Source organism: Desarmillaria tabescens (genome assembly GCF_030435595.1).
Source record: "Desarmillaria tabescens strain CCBAS 213 chromosome Unknown EV420scaffold_92, whole genome shotgun sequence".
Classification (NCBI taxonomy): domain Eukaryota; kingdom Fungi; phylum Basidiomycota; class Agaricomycetes; order Agaricales; family Physalacriaceae; genus Desarmillaria; species Desarmillaria tabescens.
The window spans coordinates 12,996-31,485 of record NW_026848391.1 but is presented as its reverse complement, the minus strand read 5'-3'; the positions used below and the strand labels follow the sequence as shown (position 1 = coordinate 31,485).

The following is an 18,490-nucleotide window of genomic DNA, read 5'->3' as shown; positions in this document are numbered from 1 at the left end:
GCCACTTCTCGTCTTGCCACTGGGAAAGTACTGCCCCGATCGCTCCTTCGCTAGAGTCCGCCTCCACTCGAAACCGTCCTTCGTCTAATGGGATGGCGAGTACCACGTCCTCGCGGAATAATTCCTTGAGTTTATCGAACGCCTTTTGCTGAGCCTCTCCCCACCTCCACTCCTGTTTCCCGGTGAGTGCAGTGAGCGGTTTGACGTGTTTACTGTAGTCTCGGATGAACCGTCGATAAAAGTTGCAGAACCCGAGGAAGGACTGCAACTCTTGTTTCCTTCGGGGAACCGGCCAGTCTAATAGACCCGCAATCTTGACGGGGTCCATACGAATCTTTCCTTCACTGATGATAACCCCCAAGTATTCGGTCTCCTCCACCTCGAACTCGCATTTCTCCGCCTTGAGGAATAGGTGGTTCTCGTGTAAGATTTGGAGTACCTTCCGCACAATTCGTTTGTGCTCAGCCTTGGTTTTAGAGGCGATCAGTATGTCGTCCAAATATACTGACACTTCTCCCGCCGTGATAAGATCCTTGAAGATATCGTTCATCATCCACTGGAAGGTAGCGGGAGAATTGGTGAGTCCGAAAAACATAACCAGGGGTTCGTAGAGCCCCCGGTTAGTTCGAAAGGCGGCCTTCCACTCGTCCCCCTGTTTAATCCTCACGTTGTTGTAGCCCCACCGCACGTCTAGCTTGGTGAAGTACTTCGCCTGTTTTAGTCGATCCATGAGTTCTCCGATAAGCGGTAACGGATAACGATTCTTGACAGTCATCTCGTTCAGCTTTCGATAATCCTGGACCGGGCGGAGTTTTCCATCCTTCTTTTTGACGAAGAAGAAGGGAGAGGCCATGGGGGACTTAGACGCCTGGATACGCCCCGTGGATAAGTTCTCGTCGAGGAACTTATCAAGCTCCTCCTGCTCTATCGGATTGAGGGGATAGACCTTACAGTCTAGATTGGCGTTCACGTTAGGGATGAGCTCGATGGCATGATCCCAAGGTTTACGAGGTGGTAACTCGTCGAAATTTTCTTTATCGAAGATGTCCTTGAATTCCCGGTATTCCTCCAGCACGATTTCTTCAAAGGACTTGACCTCTTTCTTTGCGTTGGCTTGAGCGGCTAGCTCGTTGGCTCGGGTTCCCATGGCCCGAACATGGAAGGCTTCTTCAAAATCTATGACCAGAATGGTATCCCCTTCCTCATACTCTTCCCATTGTGCCGTGGGGTCGGTGTTGGGTAAGTGGAACGGGATCTTTCGACACGCACATCGGGCTAAGGTGACGGCCCCGGTATTCCAATCTATTAGGGGATTATGATGTTGAAGCCAGTCGTGTCCCAAAAATAGAGGAGTCGAGCCTAGGTCCACTATGGCTAGTTCGATCCGCTCCACGTGATCCCCAATATGTAGCCTCACCTCGGCGTACTCCGTGATGTCTCCTCCCTTGTTTCGGGTGCTGTCGGCATTGTAGACAGGCACGGGTCGAGCAGCCTTCTTGAGATTGAGGTCGTGCTCTTGGGCCCAGGCGCGATCGATTGAACTGCCGGTTGCCCCGCTGTCCACTAAAGCGCTTACTGCGTGGGTTTCTCGCGTGTCCAGGGTCTCTAACTGAACTTTTATTGAGACGTTGCGCCCCTTCCTCCCTCGTATGTACATCGGGGGCTTTTGTAAGTCCTCCATCCACTGCCACTTCTCCCTGGCCTGAATGGCAGTCTCCGTCTGCTCTTCCAGTTGACGACATAGCTGGTCGGTAACTTCTCCCCTTCATCGGGGGTGTACCCATCCGTTAAGTATGGCTTGCGCGGCTGCTTCTCCTCGTGCAATACGCAGGGCCCGGTGGGTCCAAAGGATTCCATGGGGTTCGTAGTACATTTCTGCGACAATCTTCCGATCGTTGGGGGTCGCAGTGATGGACGGGGCTCATGAGGGTGTCTTCCTGGGCGTGACGACCGGTATGTCGGATCGTAAGTGGGCTTCTTCGTCTTCTACTTCTTCTAACGACATGGGGTAAGTCTTGCTTCGAGGCGGCATTTGGTCACCGGGCCAAAGAGGGCCCCTCAGCGGCACTTGGTCGCCTTCCGTCGAAGTGGTGGAGGAGGGCTCGCTGCCCTGTGTTCGGCCCTGGCCAAGGGCGCTTGTGCGTGGCGTTGTAACCTCCACTCGTATTCCATACTTATCCTCCTTCCTGACTGGGGCGGTACTCGTGGAAACTCCTGGCAGACGCACACATATTGGCTCCCTCGGGGGGTCTTCACCTTTTTCCAACGAGATGGATACTGAGAGAAGGGGGTCCCTCGAGTTCCTGGCCTCAGCTGCATTTCTGGCACTGGTAGTAAGATCGTTCGTTGTTCCTGCTACCGGAGTCGTCGGCCGTTTCTCCCTGCCCGGGCGACCTGGGTCACGTCTGACTTCGGCCTTAACTCGACCTGCGGCAGCGGCCTCTTTGCGATTGAGCGGGGGTTCCGGAGGTCGGACAGCCCCTCAGGGTTCTATGCTAGGTGCAGACTGCGCAGAGCGGTGGGAATCCCCTCCTACGCCGTTGGTGATTGGCGATTCGTTGTCCTTAGTTTCCTCTACTGTTAACGCAGCGAAATGATTGGTATATTGATCATACGGGGTCCCTACATACGTAGTATGAGTCCGACTAGAAGTACATGAGCGCGTACCAGATGAAACTAAGTCCTTTGCCGATGCCGTCGAATCGCTTATTTTGACGCCGGCTCGTCTTTTGACGACTTCTCTTCCTTGACCTCTTCGACCTTCGTGTCCTTGCCATTCTCTTCCTTCTCGGCCTCTGCAAGTAACTGGCGTAGTTGTTGGGCGTTGGGCTTCTTGCGAGGTGGGAGTTTAACGGGAAGCCACTTAGATTTGTCCATTGGACATTTATGGTCCCGGCTCCACCCGGTATTTCCGCACTTGAAGCACCGCTTATCGCTCCGCAGTTTATCGATTTCCATCGGCTGCCCGGCTCCACCATAGGTCGTTCCTGTGGCGTCCTTCTTATCGCCACTAGAACCCTGGCCTCCGCCCTTCGATGATGATTGATTTTGATTGCCTCGACCAGAACCGCTGTTCTGGGAGGACTTACTGCCCAATCCCTGGGCTATTCCGTACCGATAATTGGCGTCTATCCTCAAGACGCGAGCCTTCCACTCCGCATAGGTTGTGGGGCGCTCGTTGTCCCCATGCATAACTGTGTTTCGGACCGTTGGTCGTATAGCGGCTTCTACCGCTTCGAACATCTGCTTCTCGTCTCCGAACTCCTTGCACTTGTGAGCCAGCCGTTCGAACTTCGCGAAGAACTCGACGGCTGATTTAAAGTCCGATTGACGGACCTTCTTCCATTCTGCCTTCCAGATGGTCAACTCCGCTACTTCGCGGAACTGGACGGTGAGGTCGTGGGAGAATTCCGCCCACGTGGGGAATCTCCAGTGGCCTTGTGGGTCCCGGTATCGGTAGTACTGGTCTACCCACCACTGCTGTGCCTCTCCTCTGAGGTACCCTTGCGCGAACGTGATGCGGTAGGGATTCTGCCCCTCGTCGTTCATGGTATAATACATTGGGAATACCTGGAAGTAGACTTCGCAATGATGGAGGAAGCGGGTGATGTCCGAGGACACCCCTGTGAAGTATTCTGGCTGAGTGATCAGCTTGGGCTTCACTTCATTCCAGGGGTTGTTTACCGCTCCCGAGGCCAATTGCCAGGGAGGAATCGGGTCTGGTGGCGATGGGACGTGCGGGGGTACCGGTGGCTTGGGTGGTCGCGAGAGTGATCGCAAATTTCGATTGTCTCCAGGCGGGGGGTATCCGCCGAGGTTCTGGGGAACGTAGGGACCCTGTGGGGGTCCAGAAGGTGGTACCGGGGGTACCGTGGACCCTTTGCCCTTGTCGGGATGAGAAGGTCCTGCCCCCGGATTTTCGAGTTCGTCGTCGCCGCCGGCCCCCGCAAAGAATCCCGAGCCGAAAAAGTCCTCTGTTTCCAGAGGGTTCGGCATGGGTTGGGGCTGTCGGTAAGGCTCGCACCCCTGCCTGGGGTCTTCCGGGTGAACCAGACTCCATACGACAGCCGCTCGGTGCCACGTTTCTACGTCGAGGATATTTTTCATGAGGTAGACATCGCCCATCCTTCGGGCATGTCGGTAATCCTCCCCCACCTCTGTGAACAGCCACTGCGGGTCCTTTTCCATGTCCTCCATCATTATTTCGTACAGGCCGTGCCAAGGTAGGAGGTCGAAAATGGCGGGTCTCGGGGTTGGTCCATTAAGAAGGACCTGCTTCACCGCTGCCATCACCATTGGTTCCAGGGCCTGGTTTGGGGGTCGACTCGGCATCCTTGGCCGCCTTCCTCTCTCGGGCGAGGCGGTCGAGCTCGAGATTTCTCCTTTGTCTCCCGATGTCGGAGTCGTCATCGGTGACCTTGGCCTCATAGGCAGCCCAGGCCCTCCTTCTGGCTTCCAGATCGGTTCCTGCTCTTCGTGCCGCTCCAGTGTATCGGACGGCGGCTGCTCGTATTCTGTTTCCGACCTCGGTCGGGGTGGCGTCAGGTTCGAGGGGTAAGTCCCACCATCCGTCGGGTCCTTGGAGGGCATCCTCTTCGGCTCGACGGATGCGTGCATCATGCACTCTTCCTTGCTCCATTCTGGCCTCGATTTCTGGGGATTCCCGGGCAGCTCGAGGGAGTTCGAGGGACTCGACGTACGTGTGATATAGGAGAGGCCACGGACGCTGGGATAAAGGGACGGGGTCGGCGAAGGCTCGCGCTGGGACGCTTGGTTCCCAGTCGGAGACTCCGGCGAGGCGCTCGGAAACGGTAATTGTTCCAAGTTCCTCGGAGTCGTACTCTGGGAACTCGCCCCAAAGCTCCCTATCCGTCGGCTCGTGCGCGGGGACGGAGGGGGAGAGCGGAGGGGTCTCGGCCCCCTCAGGGACTTGGTCGGACTCGATTCCGGTCTGGTCTCTGGCCACAACAGTCTCTTCCCCTGGATCTGCGTAGACCCAACTTGTGTGGGGGTACCAGGCAACTGGCTCCCCCCGATCGGTCGGCCAGGAGCTTGGAACAGGCTGTGGGTCATTTGGACGGGTGGTAGCCGCGGAGGCTCCGAGGCCAAGCTCTCCGGAATCGTCGTTGAAGTCGTCTCGGGCCCTTCCTCTTCCGTACTTCTTTTGCTCGCTTCTCCAGTCTGCATCTGTCCACTTATCCTGGGAGCGTCCGCTCCAGCTGTCTCCGGTATAGCTTGCATCCTCCTCCTCGTTCGGATAGAGGTCGTCGAGGAGGGCTTCGAGTCTGACCCTCTTGAGGTCGGTGAGCTCGTCGCCTTCGAACTCGGTGTCAGGGCTTTCTTCGCCCGTGACCAGAGGCCTGGTGCCTTGTCTTCCGGCTCCGTCGGCGCTTGACTCGCCCTCGACTGGAGCGACGTCGAAGAGACCTGGTAGGGGCGAGTCTCCTCTGTCGAGGAGTACCCCCCGGGTATCTGTGATATCGACGGAGTCTCCTGACTTGGTAGCGCTTCTGTAGGAGTCGGTGCTCGACTCTGAGGATCGCGAGCTGGGTCGCGACGATCCATAAAGGGACCCTCCAGGTCCCCTGGGTGTGATGGGTCGGCCATCGTGAAGGGTTTGTTGCGAGGCCGCAGGGATGAAGATTATCGGCGGTGGGTAGGCCGGTGTTGCCGGCACGTAATGGAACGGGAGTTGTGCTCGTACGCGCCTCTGTTGGCGACAGCACCGTTGGATGTAGTACAAGGAGGTGAACAAGAAAAAGGTTATAAAAAGCGCGGAGATGACGGGAATGGCGTCGGATAAGGGCATCCGTTCGCAGGTTTATTTTCGTAGATAGCCTGCGGTGATGATGGACCATGCGACGGATAATACGAGAATGGTGAGGGCAGCGAGGGTTGCGATAATCAGGTTGAGGTCAGTCTCGTAGTTGGGACTGGTCATCAATGATGTATTGTCGTCGAAGGAAGGGTCAGTCAATGTCAGCAGTACGACTGCTAACAATGAAGCTAACTTTAGAGATAGGTTAACGGGATTCGTGGTGCCTCAGACAAGAGGGAAGTATCCGCCGTACAGGGCAGCTAGCAGTCCTGCTAGGAACGGTGCGGCGATACAAACTTGAACGAGGGCGAGGGTGAGGAGTACAGTCACTAGGACTGCAAAAATCGGGTCATTGATAATGTGAGGGATGATCCAGGCGATAACGGCAGCCTGAAGCAGTAAGTCAAAGGGTGTAACCCAAAGGACTACTGCGACGAGAAAGTGTATCGGATGAATTTTGAAAAGGCGCTTTTCCGTTGGTCCACCCGTAGTACGCTAACAACCACGAGGTTGTCCTTTCGAACGCACAATGGTGACCTCTCTGGTCAAGCAGGAGGGAATCGTCTGTGGAATGACTTGGGCAACGCTCTTTCTCGGAAGTGACGTTGAGCAAGGTTGGTTGAGCTTCGGCTAAATGTTAGCCACTAACTCTTATCGACTTAGATCAACCAAGGATCGCCACTCGCACTTCGGTGGACGATACTCTCAGAGGTCAAAGGCGACAGTGGTGAGTCAGGGACGAACTAGATAGTTCGCGAAGTCGTGAGCTTTGAGTTAGGTAGATTAAACCTTAGCCGAAGCTGGGGTTTAACCCAGCAGAGGCTCTACTTAAATACACGTTTAGTATGCTAAAAATAGTACTGTGAGAAGGTCCGATAGGAATCGTATCATAGAGTAAGCGTGAACACGTAATAAAAGAAAAAGAAAAGAATAAACCGTAACATGCAAGAGTAAGGGAAAGAGTAAGACCAGTGATGAGAAACCACGAGAGAGGCTTTTAAAAACAACACACAGCATCTTTGAGTTAAATAGCATGGAGTCAAACCACCTAAGTAAGTATCATGATTGCAATCAGGGGTCAAGTAAACGATGTTGAAACAGGCCAGTACAACCCAAGTATACAACCAAGAAACCACCTGTTGAGCTTTTCAGCTTAAGACATGACAGAAGTTCGCAAATACCAAAGGATTTTCTAGTACAAGTCTCGCAGTAAGTATGCTTGAAGCATGAAAATTTGAAATTTGAAATTTGAAACATTGATATCGATCATTCGTAAGGCAGGAGATTCAATTTGTACTTGTAATCAATTTACTCAGCATGGAAAGCACGACACCATTAATATTTCTCCTCATCATCAGGCTCTAGTCCTCACAAGATGCAGATTTTTACCAAATTCTCTCCATAGCTCGGTTGGCATTGTCAGAAATAAGAGTATATCACAAGGTGCTTCTACAGCACCACCCAGACAAGAATGCTTTTCGCAAGGAAGGCCGAACCTGCATAGATGTAATAGTGATCAAAGAGGCTTATTTTATTGGGCCTGGCCTGGGCAGATTCTGTTTGGTGACACAGGTCTTTATGACGTGAAGATCCTTCCAAAATTAGATATGGGAAGGCCTCGGGGTCATCTTGATTGTTTGGACAAGGAACCATTGATGAAAGATTGGGACCATTCGGCGTGAACGCAGAGATGCCGCTGCGACGGCGTCTATACAAGCAAATGGAACATGGATATCATTCAATTTCTATTGCTTGCAGCAGCTGCTCTGAGGACATTTGGGTCGGAACCAAGTTTGCGGAGCAAGAAGAAATCAGTGGAGCGTCTCTTTCGTGGCAGTTTTCTATATGCTGATGACACACAAGCTCAGTGAAGGGGTGAAGGGTGGATATCAATCCGATCAACCAGTGTTGTGCTGCCCATGTTAGCCGTGTTGTGCCGGTCAGCGACTAGGTGCAAGGGACAAGTCATCAGTCAACCGTGAAGCCAGGGCCCTTTTTGCCTTGACCTTTTCCCATGGCCTTTGGTACTAGTGGCTCATACTGGATACCACCACCACACCTTCATACCATGTTTGCACTAAGATTTAAGTAGTTCTGAGTCATTTCTACAATAGTTCTTAATTAATCACTAATAACGGAAGCTAAGTGCTAAAGTGTCATCAATATAGTATCAATACCTATGCCCCCCCAACAACATCACCATCGGCATCAAGGTCACATACCTCATACAATTCCAATTCCTCTTCCACTGTTCCAAACTCCGTGGCGCTGATGTCGATGAGTGGTACACTACGACATTGATTCAAATTTGAATGGATCATGAAGAAGGAAGGAAGGTTTATTAGTCGTCAATGCTCTCGAACAGAGATGTAGCGATGTCTGTACTACAGCAAGCAATCTAAGGTATAATGATATTTAGCTGCTATGGGTCCAAACCAACCCTATATTCTGCTGCTTTGGTTAATGGGTGAAAGCTATGCATCAGCGAATCGAACAAAAATATATATGGCCGTATAAGCCCGTGGCAAGGCTCGAAATGCATGGCAATGTCCGAAATAATTGCACCAGCCTTATATGCCCATATGAAGTGTGGAAAAATGATAATTCTACACATATCCTTATGAGCATTTCCGATATCAGTAATGCATGTCAGGCTTCGAAAGGTATTAGTACAATTACTTGATGCCATGGGCAAATATAACCCGAGCACCATCTTAAAGCGGGCTGTAGGAGATTCATACCGGCTTCGTGCTGGCACTCATATCTTATCTCTTTCTTTCTTATCTTCTTAATCTGTGGCTCTTCTACTTTACTGCAGGGATCCCACTTTTCTATTACTTATTGCACCTTTTCTTTTACTCTAGCCAAGTTCTCCTTATAGTATAGACCCTATTTTACTAGTATATAAGACCTAACTTACTCCTACGTACTCCCTAGAACTACTCGAATAGAGGTTCTTTTCACCTGGTCTTTCCTCCGTTCGACTACTCTCTGCTTCGTCTAACTCTCGTGTGCCATTACTGCCAACTTCCTGTCACAGTACCATCACATATTTTTGACCTACAAGAACTTCGACTTCAACAAAAGCCTTACCGGCAAGGCTTCGTCGATTGGAACTATCTGGCTTGATCACCTGGACCTCCGCATGACTTTGCCTCGCCATCTCAATATTCCGACACCTTCTTGCTTTTTCCTACCTCTCTAAACTTGCTTCAATTTTTTTTCTCGCTTGCTGCATCTTAGTCTTGACTATGGTGCCGTTTACCCATTCAAAAGGGGTTGCTCCATTTTCTCAGGGGCTCCCTCTTCAGGGCAATAAAAAGGCACCTGCCGTTTCCGCTGAGTTGCCATCTATTCAATCTAAAAATAATGCTGACCTTTTGGGGGACATGGAAAGCCCCCTTACTAGCATTGCGAGCCTCGTGCCTGACACCAGCATGAGAAGCTTGGGCCCTGTCTCCATAGATGAGAAGGGAATATTCTCTTGGCCTGTGAAGGAGGAGTCTGTCGCATCCAAGGACTTCAACCTTCCTAGCCAGTATGGCAGTCGCGTTACTGCGAATGAGCCGAATTCCATGGGTTTTCAAACCGCGTTGGATGTAGATCTTCTGGATCTCGATGACAATTCTGTCGTTCTCCACCCTAGCAAAGTTATGGGATGGGAGACTGTGGGGAAGAAGAAGGGTAGACATACCCCTTCCCTGGACCCCGGTTTGAAAACCACCGGGTTTACTGCTAGCACGAAAAATAGATATGAAATTTTATCTGATTCAGATGTTGATGAAAATAAGGTCACTATTGAGAATACCGTTAAATTTGTACATGACGTATGCCAGAAGCATTTTGAAAAGCAATTTCTCAATATTCCAAGTCAAGTCCAAAGGGAACAAGAGGCTGTGGCAGAGGCAGCTCAACTCGAAGCTCAGGCTGGAGCTATGCAAGCTGAAAATGTGTCGAACTCAGAGTCAGATACCGAACATGAGGCAGGAAATGAAATACCTGCAGAAAAGCCTTTTGTCAACAAAGGAAAGGTTCATGATTTTCGTGTGTTGAAATAATCCTAGCGGGTATGGAAGCACACGAGGGATCAGGGCACAAATACGGGATTGATGCAGTACATGAGCAGTGAGTACGTAGTCAATCGAGTAAAGAAGAAGAAAGCGTAGCTACAAAAATTTACCGGTATGTACATGTGACTGATTACCAATAAACATGCGAGCCACAAGCTCGATATCCAACATCGCGACACTGGAATTCCAGGGATTGACAATGAGGAATTGGATCCTGAGAATCAGCGCCATGCTTGGGAGAACTTCGATTCCTTGAAGGATGAGGATCCCGAAGTGCAAAAGGCGATCTATGAAGATGTCATGAGATCGTGGAAGGCATGCAAGTGTTCCTCTGCCAAACCTGACAGCCAGATTAGTGGTCCCTCCAATGTGGAACCTGAAGTATTCCGTACCTCCACCCCTGTAATGAAGGGTGAGGTTTCGGGCGATGGAGAGGCCGTGAACTTTACCCCACCGATTACCAGCACCCCGATCTCGAAGCCTGTAAAGAAGGTTAGGATCGCGGAGGATGTCAAGACTGAAGAGATGTTCGATGCAACTTTGGGCAACCAAAAGGTGCGTTCCAAGTCATTGAGCCCTTCGGTCCTGAAGGCTAGTAGTCTTGGTGGTTTGCGGGGACGGTCCCCACTATCAGGTTCTAACAATGTGATAGGTAACCCCCACATTGATATGCGGCATATGATTGGTGTCACACAGAATGCCATGCAAGGCAACAAGCATCAGGAAACACCCAACGTTTGGTGTGGACCAGCCTTCGCAGCAGATCAAGTTGCTCCGAATAGTTACCTGGGGAGAGCTTTGAAAAAGTCTGTTGACAGTGCAGAACTGGTTAACGCACCTGCCGATGAACCTGATGATTCTTCTTCTTCTTCTTCATCCTCTTCCTCGGATGATGAGTCTAGCTCTGGGAATGAGCACCATAAGAAGAAACATCACAAGAAGAAGAAATCATCACGCCGTTCCTGTTCTCATTCTCATGACCGATGGGAGAAGCCAATCCTGCCATGTACATACAATGGTAGTGATGACCCGAAGTTAGTTGCACGTTTTATTCAGGAATGTGAACAGTATCTGAAGATGGGAAACGTTAAAGATGAGGACAAGGTATTTCGGATTTCTCGTTACCTTGAGGGCAAGGCCCGTGATTTCTATGACCAAAGTGTTAGTATGAATTACAACGAATGGGATTTAACTACCTTCTTCTGGGAGATGTTTAATTACTGCTTCCCTCGGGATTTCTGGGCTAAGGTTCGTCAAAGAATCAGGCAGTGCCTCCAGGGTGATCGTGATGTACGCGTGTATTCTCATGAGCTGAAGAGACACTACCATATGCTCGGAGATGAGTCAGAACGTACTCAAGTGCTCTGCTTGTGGTATGGGTTACGGTGCGATCTCCGGGAAGAGCTGAGTCGTCGTTTCTATGATGAGAAAATCAATACGTGACACGAGATTGTTGATATGGCCGAAATCCTTGACATCACTCAGCGTAGAGATGAAGGGAAGTCTCGTGGGGACTATGAACATAACCGCCATGCCAAGAACCGTCGCACCAATGAGACGACAGAGCGGAATAAATGGAACGACATACCTCGCTCGAAGCAGGATCATACTCCCAAACCTGCACATCAAAGCTTCAATGACAAACTACGTGAATTGTCAGGCATTCCATGTAAAGGGCCTGTTCATAATTGGGAAAAGCCTGTAGTGGATAAAAAGTCCCCCTGGCATGAGCACAAGTTGGATAAGAAGCAACGTGATGAATACCTGGCTGAAGGGAGGTGTTTCCATTGCGGAAAGGTCGGACACACCTCACGACAGTGCCCTGAGGGTAACACTGTAGCCTCTGGCTCGCGTTCTGGTCCTCCTGGTTGAAGGAAACCTCCCATGATGTCCTCCTCAAATATCCAGTTCAAGTTGAAGGAAGCGGATCGCTTGTCTAAGGCCGCGGATAGATCCACTAGCTTCAAACTCAACAGTATTGGCTTGGAGCTTAATGACGACGGTGTGGACGACATATCTAGTCATTCATGGACTCCCACGGATGCTGAGTTATGGCTCGACCAACCCATGGGTGATATGCTGGACGAGTGGTGGACTTGGCGTATGAATGCTGAGTTGAACTGGCCAGATACACTTGCATTGAGTGGTTGCGAGGGCATGGGGGGGGGGGGGGGGGGGGAACCACGGTTCAGTATGTACTGGACTAAAGGTGTTCGATTTGTTTTGTTTGATGCCTTTCGTGATGAGCAGGACGAGGTGGTTGTCCCTAGTGACATTGTTCAATATGGTGACATGGTGTCATGGTACTGAACATACCTTATACACACATATGGCATCCCCTCTGTAGAACTCCCTCCTCCACTCAGTAAGGACTTAACGGCTGCGTTCGTGGAGGAATACTTGGATGCCGGTTTCAATGATGGTTTCCATGGACTTGCTCAACGCTTTGGAGTCTCATACAAGAGCCCCAATGTTTTTCGGATTCACGATCAGGCATTAAATCATGAATTTTGTCTCGCTCGTAGCACGGCCTTGCATCCCAAATTCAGACTCTACAACTGGTGGTTGGCTTGGGTTCAATGCTGGGAAAAGAAACAGTTGCGTACAAATTGCTGGTCCAGCTGGAGAGTTGGTCTCGCTGGGCTGGAGGGCGGGTATGTAGGAGATTCCTGCCAAACACGTAGACGTAATCGTCAATTAGACAGTTTGTATCTTGGACATGTGGGCTATAAGCGAGATAAGCTTACTGCCATCCAACGTAACGTGGGCACTCCTCACGACTTTACCTGGATGGTCCCAAGGCCAATGATAGTTGATGTATTCATTGAAGGACATAAAGCACGAGCCCTCATTGATTCAGGCTCGTTGTCAGATTTCATGTCTACCACACTGGCTGACCAACTGAATCTGAAAAAGATTGAACTTGAGAAACCAATTTCACTTCATCTCACAGTCCAGGGGTCACGCTCGAAAATAAATTACGGGACTCGACCTAGATTCCAATATCAAGGCATAGATGAACAAAGATACTTTGATATTGCGAATCTCGGAAACTACGATGTAATACTCGGGACGCCGTTCCTCTTCCAGCATAAGGTAACTATGGGGATCAATGAGAATATCGTTCACATTGGAAGTGAGGAGAGCCTACCTATTGAGGGCTCCAACGTAAGTGAACTAGCCTCTCGTTCAGTCGAATTGGCAGAAGAGGCTATCTCGGATGTGCGGAATATAATCCGGGAATCCGCATGGGCTCGAGGGTTGTTTGACGATGCAGCGAAAGCTCCATTACCCCCTTTTAGACCTATCAATCACGAAATTCCACTAATTGATGACAACAAGACTTACCATTGGCGGCCTTCAAAATGCCCTGAGCCATTACTGGGGCAATGGGTTGAAAAGAAAAGGGATTACCTGACTACTGGTTGCTGGAAGGTGACAACAGCTCGGAATACTGTTCCTATGTTATGCATCTTTAAACCCAATAAACCAAAAGGTATGCCAGAACTACGTACCGTGTTTGATTTGTGTGAACGTAACGCGAACACTCGTAAAATGGTGGCACCACTTGCTTCAATTGATGGTATCCTTCATCGCGTTGCTGGCCGTCATTTCCGTTCCTTGTTTGATTTACAAGCAGTGTATGAACAGATTCACATAATCATGGAGCACCTTGACCATACAGCCATCACTATGCCTGACGGAAATATGATAAGTCTTGTAATGCAGCAAGGTGATTGCAATGCACTGGCCACCTGTCAAGCCTTGATGAATCACCTATTTTCACCGTATATCGGTGTCTTCATGGACGTTTACTTGGATGATATTATTGTATATTCAGACACTATTGAAGAGCACGCAAGACACTGTGAGCTTATATTTGACATCCTCGAAGAGCAATGACTTTACCTTAGTGAGAAGAAGTGCCAAATCCTGGCACGAGAATTGCATATCTTGGGGCATATCGTAAACGACAAAGGAATCAAGATGGATCCTTCGAAAGTCGACACTGTACTAAATTGGAAGGTGCCGACGAACCGCGAGCTGCTGAGTGGATTTCTTGGGTCAGTAGGATATTTCGCTGACAACGTAGACCTGTGTCCGGGTACCCATGGGAGTACTGCACACCTTGACTGGAGCCACGGTACCTTGGAATTGGACTGAGACACATCAGCGAGCCTTCGAACAAGTAAAGGATTATGTACATCGATGGTGAGAGAACCACCGGGTTCCCCTCGATTACTCCAAGGATGCACCGATGAATAAACGTCGTAACTGATGCTAGTAGTACCTGGGATTGCTGGCATAGTTAGCCAGGGCAATGACTGGAAGAATGCGAAGGTAGCAGCGTTTTTCTCTGCAAAGCTGAACTCCACGCAACAAAACTACCCCGTACATGAACAAGAGATGTTCGCGGGGGTAGAGACAATGCGCCAACACCGTGATATACTGCTAGGGTGTCACTTCAGGTGGTACACTGATCACAAAGGACTAATTCACCTGTTAAACCAGCGAAACCTGTCAGGACGGCAGGCTCGTTGGATGGAACTACTGTCTGATTTCAGTTTTGAGGTGATATACATTCCTGGAACTGAGAACGTACTCACAGATGCCCTGTCTCGTTTGTACTCAAACGAATCTCTTGGTACCGTATGCGCACCCTCCGAGTTCCCCCAACACAATAAGGACCATCCTCCCTTGGATCCCACTCATCTTGAAGTAACCACACCCATGTTGACTGGTCTTGAAGCAAACGCAATCATGTTGACACGTATGGGCTCTGGTGCTAAGCCTAAGTGGAATTTGAAACCCAAAATTCACGCGAATGAGTCATCCTCGGCGTTCGCAAAACAGATGGTGGATAAGAGATTCGTATTACACGGCCCCAGGCCGTCTGAGGATCCTGAGAGCTCGGATACCGCACTCGGTAGTAGCAGTGATGAGGTGGAATCATCAATGCACAACGAAGTTGGCATTGTAATGGAGGGTGCGCCTGCCATGGGACCATCGACATCAGACAACGACGAGGTGGTTGCACAGCCACATGTGCAACGTGGCTCGATTGGGGACCCGGCTATACCGGATTCAGAGTTACTGGTGGCTGGGGCTGTGCCAGGCCCTGACATGACCTTAGCGAGTTCCTCGCTGTCGTCCCTCACTGGCCTTGTTTCCTCACAATTACTAGGAATCGACTTGCTCCCCGTTATACGTGCCAACGCCCATAGTGATACTACCCTATCCAAAATATTGGCCTCTCCGTCCCACTTCAAGAACTTTTCAGTGGAGAATGGACTAGTTTACCTATGCGAGGGAGGTCGCAAGCTCCTCTGCATCCCAGAGAGCATTTGTGTACGTGAACGTGATTTACGAGAGATCGTGATCAGTGAGGCTCACTCTCTGGTGGCCCACCTCAGATCTTCAAAGACGTTGGCCTACCTCAGAGACCATGTCTGGTGGAAGAGTATTGCAAGGGATACTCGGGCCTATTGTGAGTCCTGTTCAATGTGTAAACAGAGTAAACCTACTAATCAGAAGCCGTATGGCTTGCTGAACCCACTGAAGGTGCTGACCTTCCCTTGGGAGTCAATGGGTTTTGACTTTGTAGGTCCTCTCCCTGAGTCTTCGAACAGGGATGGTTCGTTTAACAGTATTTCTGTTTTTATAGACCTATTAACTGGCATGGTACATCTTGTACCTTCCTGAACCAACTACAAGGCTTCTCAAGTCGCTGAGCTCATTTTTGCAGAGATATACAAGCACCATGGCTTGCCGAAGAGTATCGTATCTGACCGTGATGTCATCTTCATGAGCAATTTTTGGTCCCATCTGCACAAGCTGGTTGGAGTGAATCTCCGTATGTCTAGTGCTTATCATCCTGAGTCTGATGGTTCGACTGAGCGAGCAAACAGGACTATTACGCAGATGATTCATAATTGCATTTCACCTGACCAGAAAGACTGGGTAGCACGTCTACCCGCTATCGAGTTTGCTATTAATAGTGCTCGTTCAGATTCTACTGGGTACTCCCCTTTCTTCTTGAACACTGGATGTGTCTCTCATGCAATGATTTGGAACTCGTCGACTGACTCTGAGTTCCCCGGTGTTTGAGAATTTGCTGAGACGGTGAAGACTGCGTTGATGAGCGCTCACGATAGCATCCTCGCTGCACGATGATACGCCTGGTATCAGGCTACCTGTAGATTTTGCGATTTTACATCAGTTTATGCAATCTACAAGCGGTACAGAGGGCTACAGTGGAGGCTTCGCGCTGGTAGCTAGATACTACATAAAGAATGAAAGCATGGCAGTACAGAACGGACTTAGAAACGACATCTCAAAGAGTCAATTCTACCAGCTGTCAACACGCCAAGCTAAGCCCTACCTAAACAAGACTATTACAGTCAAATCTCGGGGACTCATCTGTATGGAGTATAAAAACCAAGAAGTTGAAGAATGGAACGAACTAGATGCCTCGTTGCCTCGACGAATAGAAAGAACCTGTCAGGAAAAATTGCTAAGTCGAGAAACAGATCAGCTTTCGAGATCAACTCAGGCTAGGAAAGGAATAACCTTGGAAGAATGAATAGCCGCGTTGGGTACCGAGATGACCGACCTTGATCGCGCAGTGATCAACAGAATACAATCTCGGACCTGCAGTCGATCACGATCGGTGGTTACATCCTCGAGATCCTGCGCATACTGCAGTATTCAATACATACGGCGCACGGCAGGCCTTGCAGACGGAAGAAGGAGCACCCACGGACTAGTAGGGCACTCCTCAGTGACAGAATAACCCAGCGCAGTCGTGTTGAACTGAATAGAAACTACGGAATGGCGCGATACTTGTAGGATAGTGACTCACTGTTTGTATTAATTCCAAAGCTCGTACCATAATTACTGTAGATACGGGCTCCTATACCTAAAACACGAATTGTATAAATTAGCAGCGACTAGACACATAACGGCAGGAAAGCATTCCCCCCGCATTTGTGCTAGTAGCCTGTATAGCTACCTAATCAATCACTGGTTTTTATTGCATATCCTCGACTGAAGTGAATTAAGTTACCAAAGTCAACCCATAAGGGCGACCACAGTAATCTAGAAAAGTTAAGTAGGAAGTAGAGCCGTCCCCGCGTTTGCGCCTTGCTAGTTAATTGAACTGCTCCACAGACAAAGGCCTCGTGTTCTCTCTCTCCAAGATTAGCGATCTAGACGTGCTGAGTCGACTTTAAATCAAAAGACCTCATCTAGTTGAAGTAAAATAAGCCCTAGAACGCTTTAAGTTTGAACAATCGTCGAGTTCAAGGAACTCCAGAGTCTGTGTACTCTTTGCAAGTCTTGTACTTGAAGTCAGAACCTGAGCGTTCTTTGTAGAGTGATTTTGCACTCTTTGTAGACCTCGGAGTCTTTGGTTGTTTGATTATTTGAAGTGTCCGCTAGAAGTTCTTCTAGACGACGTCGAAACGAGCATAACTTGCTCGACTATACCTTACAAAACAAGTTCATAAAACCCCGCTATCGCGGACTAGTGTACTTTGTGTAAAACACATCGAAAGAAGAATTGAAGTTGTTTTCAGGCAAAACCCCACTAGATTATCTAAATCTAAGTACATCGTGAGTGCTTCTATTGTACTCACCCTCAAACTTATATACATTGGTGATTGTGTGTGTGTGTGTGTGATTTAGTATCTAGATTGATGATCTAGACACTTGTTTCATTTGCGCGCTGCCCGTTACCGAGCACATCAACGAGTCAAGCAAACACGTGATGCAAACAGGCATCGTCGGGTTTCCCCCCTTGCGGCAGAGGACTTGGTGTATATCTCAACAAAGAACATATCACTCCCCAAAGGTTTGGCTCGAAAGCTAGCCCCGAAGTTTATTGGACCTTACAAGATATTGCGGGACTTCGGGAATGGCTCGTATGAAGTGGAGCTCCCATCCGATCTCAAACAGCATGGTATTCATAATGTATTCCATGCCTCCCTCCTTCGGGTGCATGTCCCCAATGATGATAGGCTCTTCCCTGGTCGTCTTGACTCGCAGGTTGGACTTAGCGAGCCATTGGAGAAGGAGTGGAAGGTCTCTGGCATTCTTTCTCATGTTGGGAAAGGCGAGCGAGCTATCTTTCAGGTGGAGTGGGCTTCCGGGGATCACACCTGGCTCCCTTATGCTGAGGCTGAAGGACTAACTGCTCTTCAGGATTACTTCGATGTTCTTGGCATCACAAAAATAGCGCAGTTGAAGGAGGGTTCGGGCTCATCGGTGGACGAGCCTGGGTTTTTCCTAGGGGCCGTTCATATTGATCATGGCCCCAGGGTTTCGGAAGGTGGGAAGATGAAGAAAAAATTTTTGTCGGGTATTCGGGATGGGGAGGGACCTTTAGGTCATAAGAAGGACAACTTTGCGAAGGGATATTCTGCCGACCACTGCCTTGCTTACCTCCCTTGCCCACCTGACATTCATCAACATCTCGACGTCGGCCATTCTTTCATTCACTCCATCCGTAACACCTATTTAGCTCCACGACAACTTACACAGACCCTTGACGACCTCGACTCTGCGCTTTCTACCCTCCATATCTCCATTCACAACTCCCTCT

The 18,490-nt window shown here is 49.7% G+C and overlaps 1 protein-coding gene across 1 annotated transcript; it reads left to right on the top strand.

The window, feature by feature from the left end:
• Nucleotides 1-9,069: 9,069 nt before the first annotated feature.
• On the top strand, nucleotides 9,070-10,058 carry EV420DRAFT_1753092 (uncharacterized protein; the record flags this gene model as incomplete). Its single annotated transcript, XM_060480437.1, has 2 exons — nucleotides 9,070-9,862; nucleotides 9,883-10,058. The coding sequence occupies 2 exons, from the start codon at nucleotides 9,070-9,072 to the stop codon at nucleotides 9,945-9,947; spliced, it is 858 nt and encodes a 285-aa protein (XP_060323060.1). The 3' UTR covers nucleotides 9,948-10,058.
• Nucleotides 10,059-18,490: the final 8,432 nt, after the last annotated feature.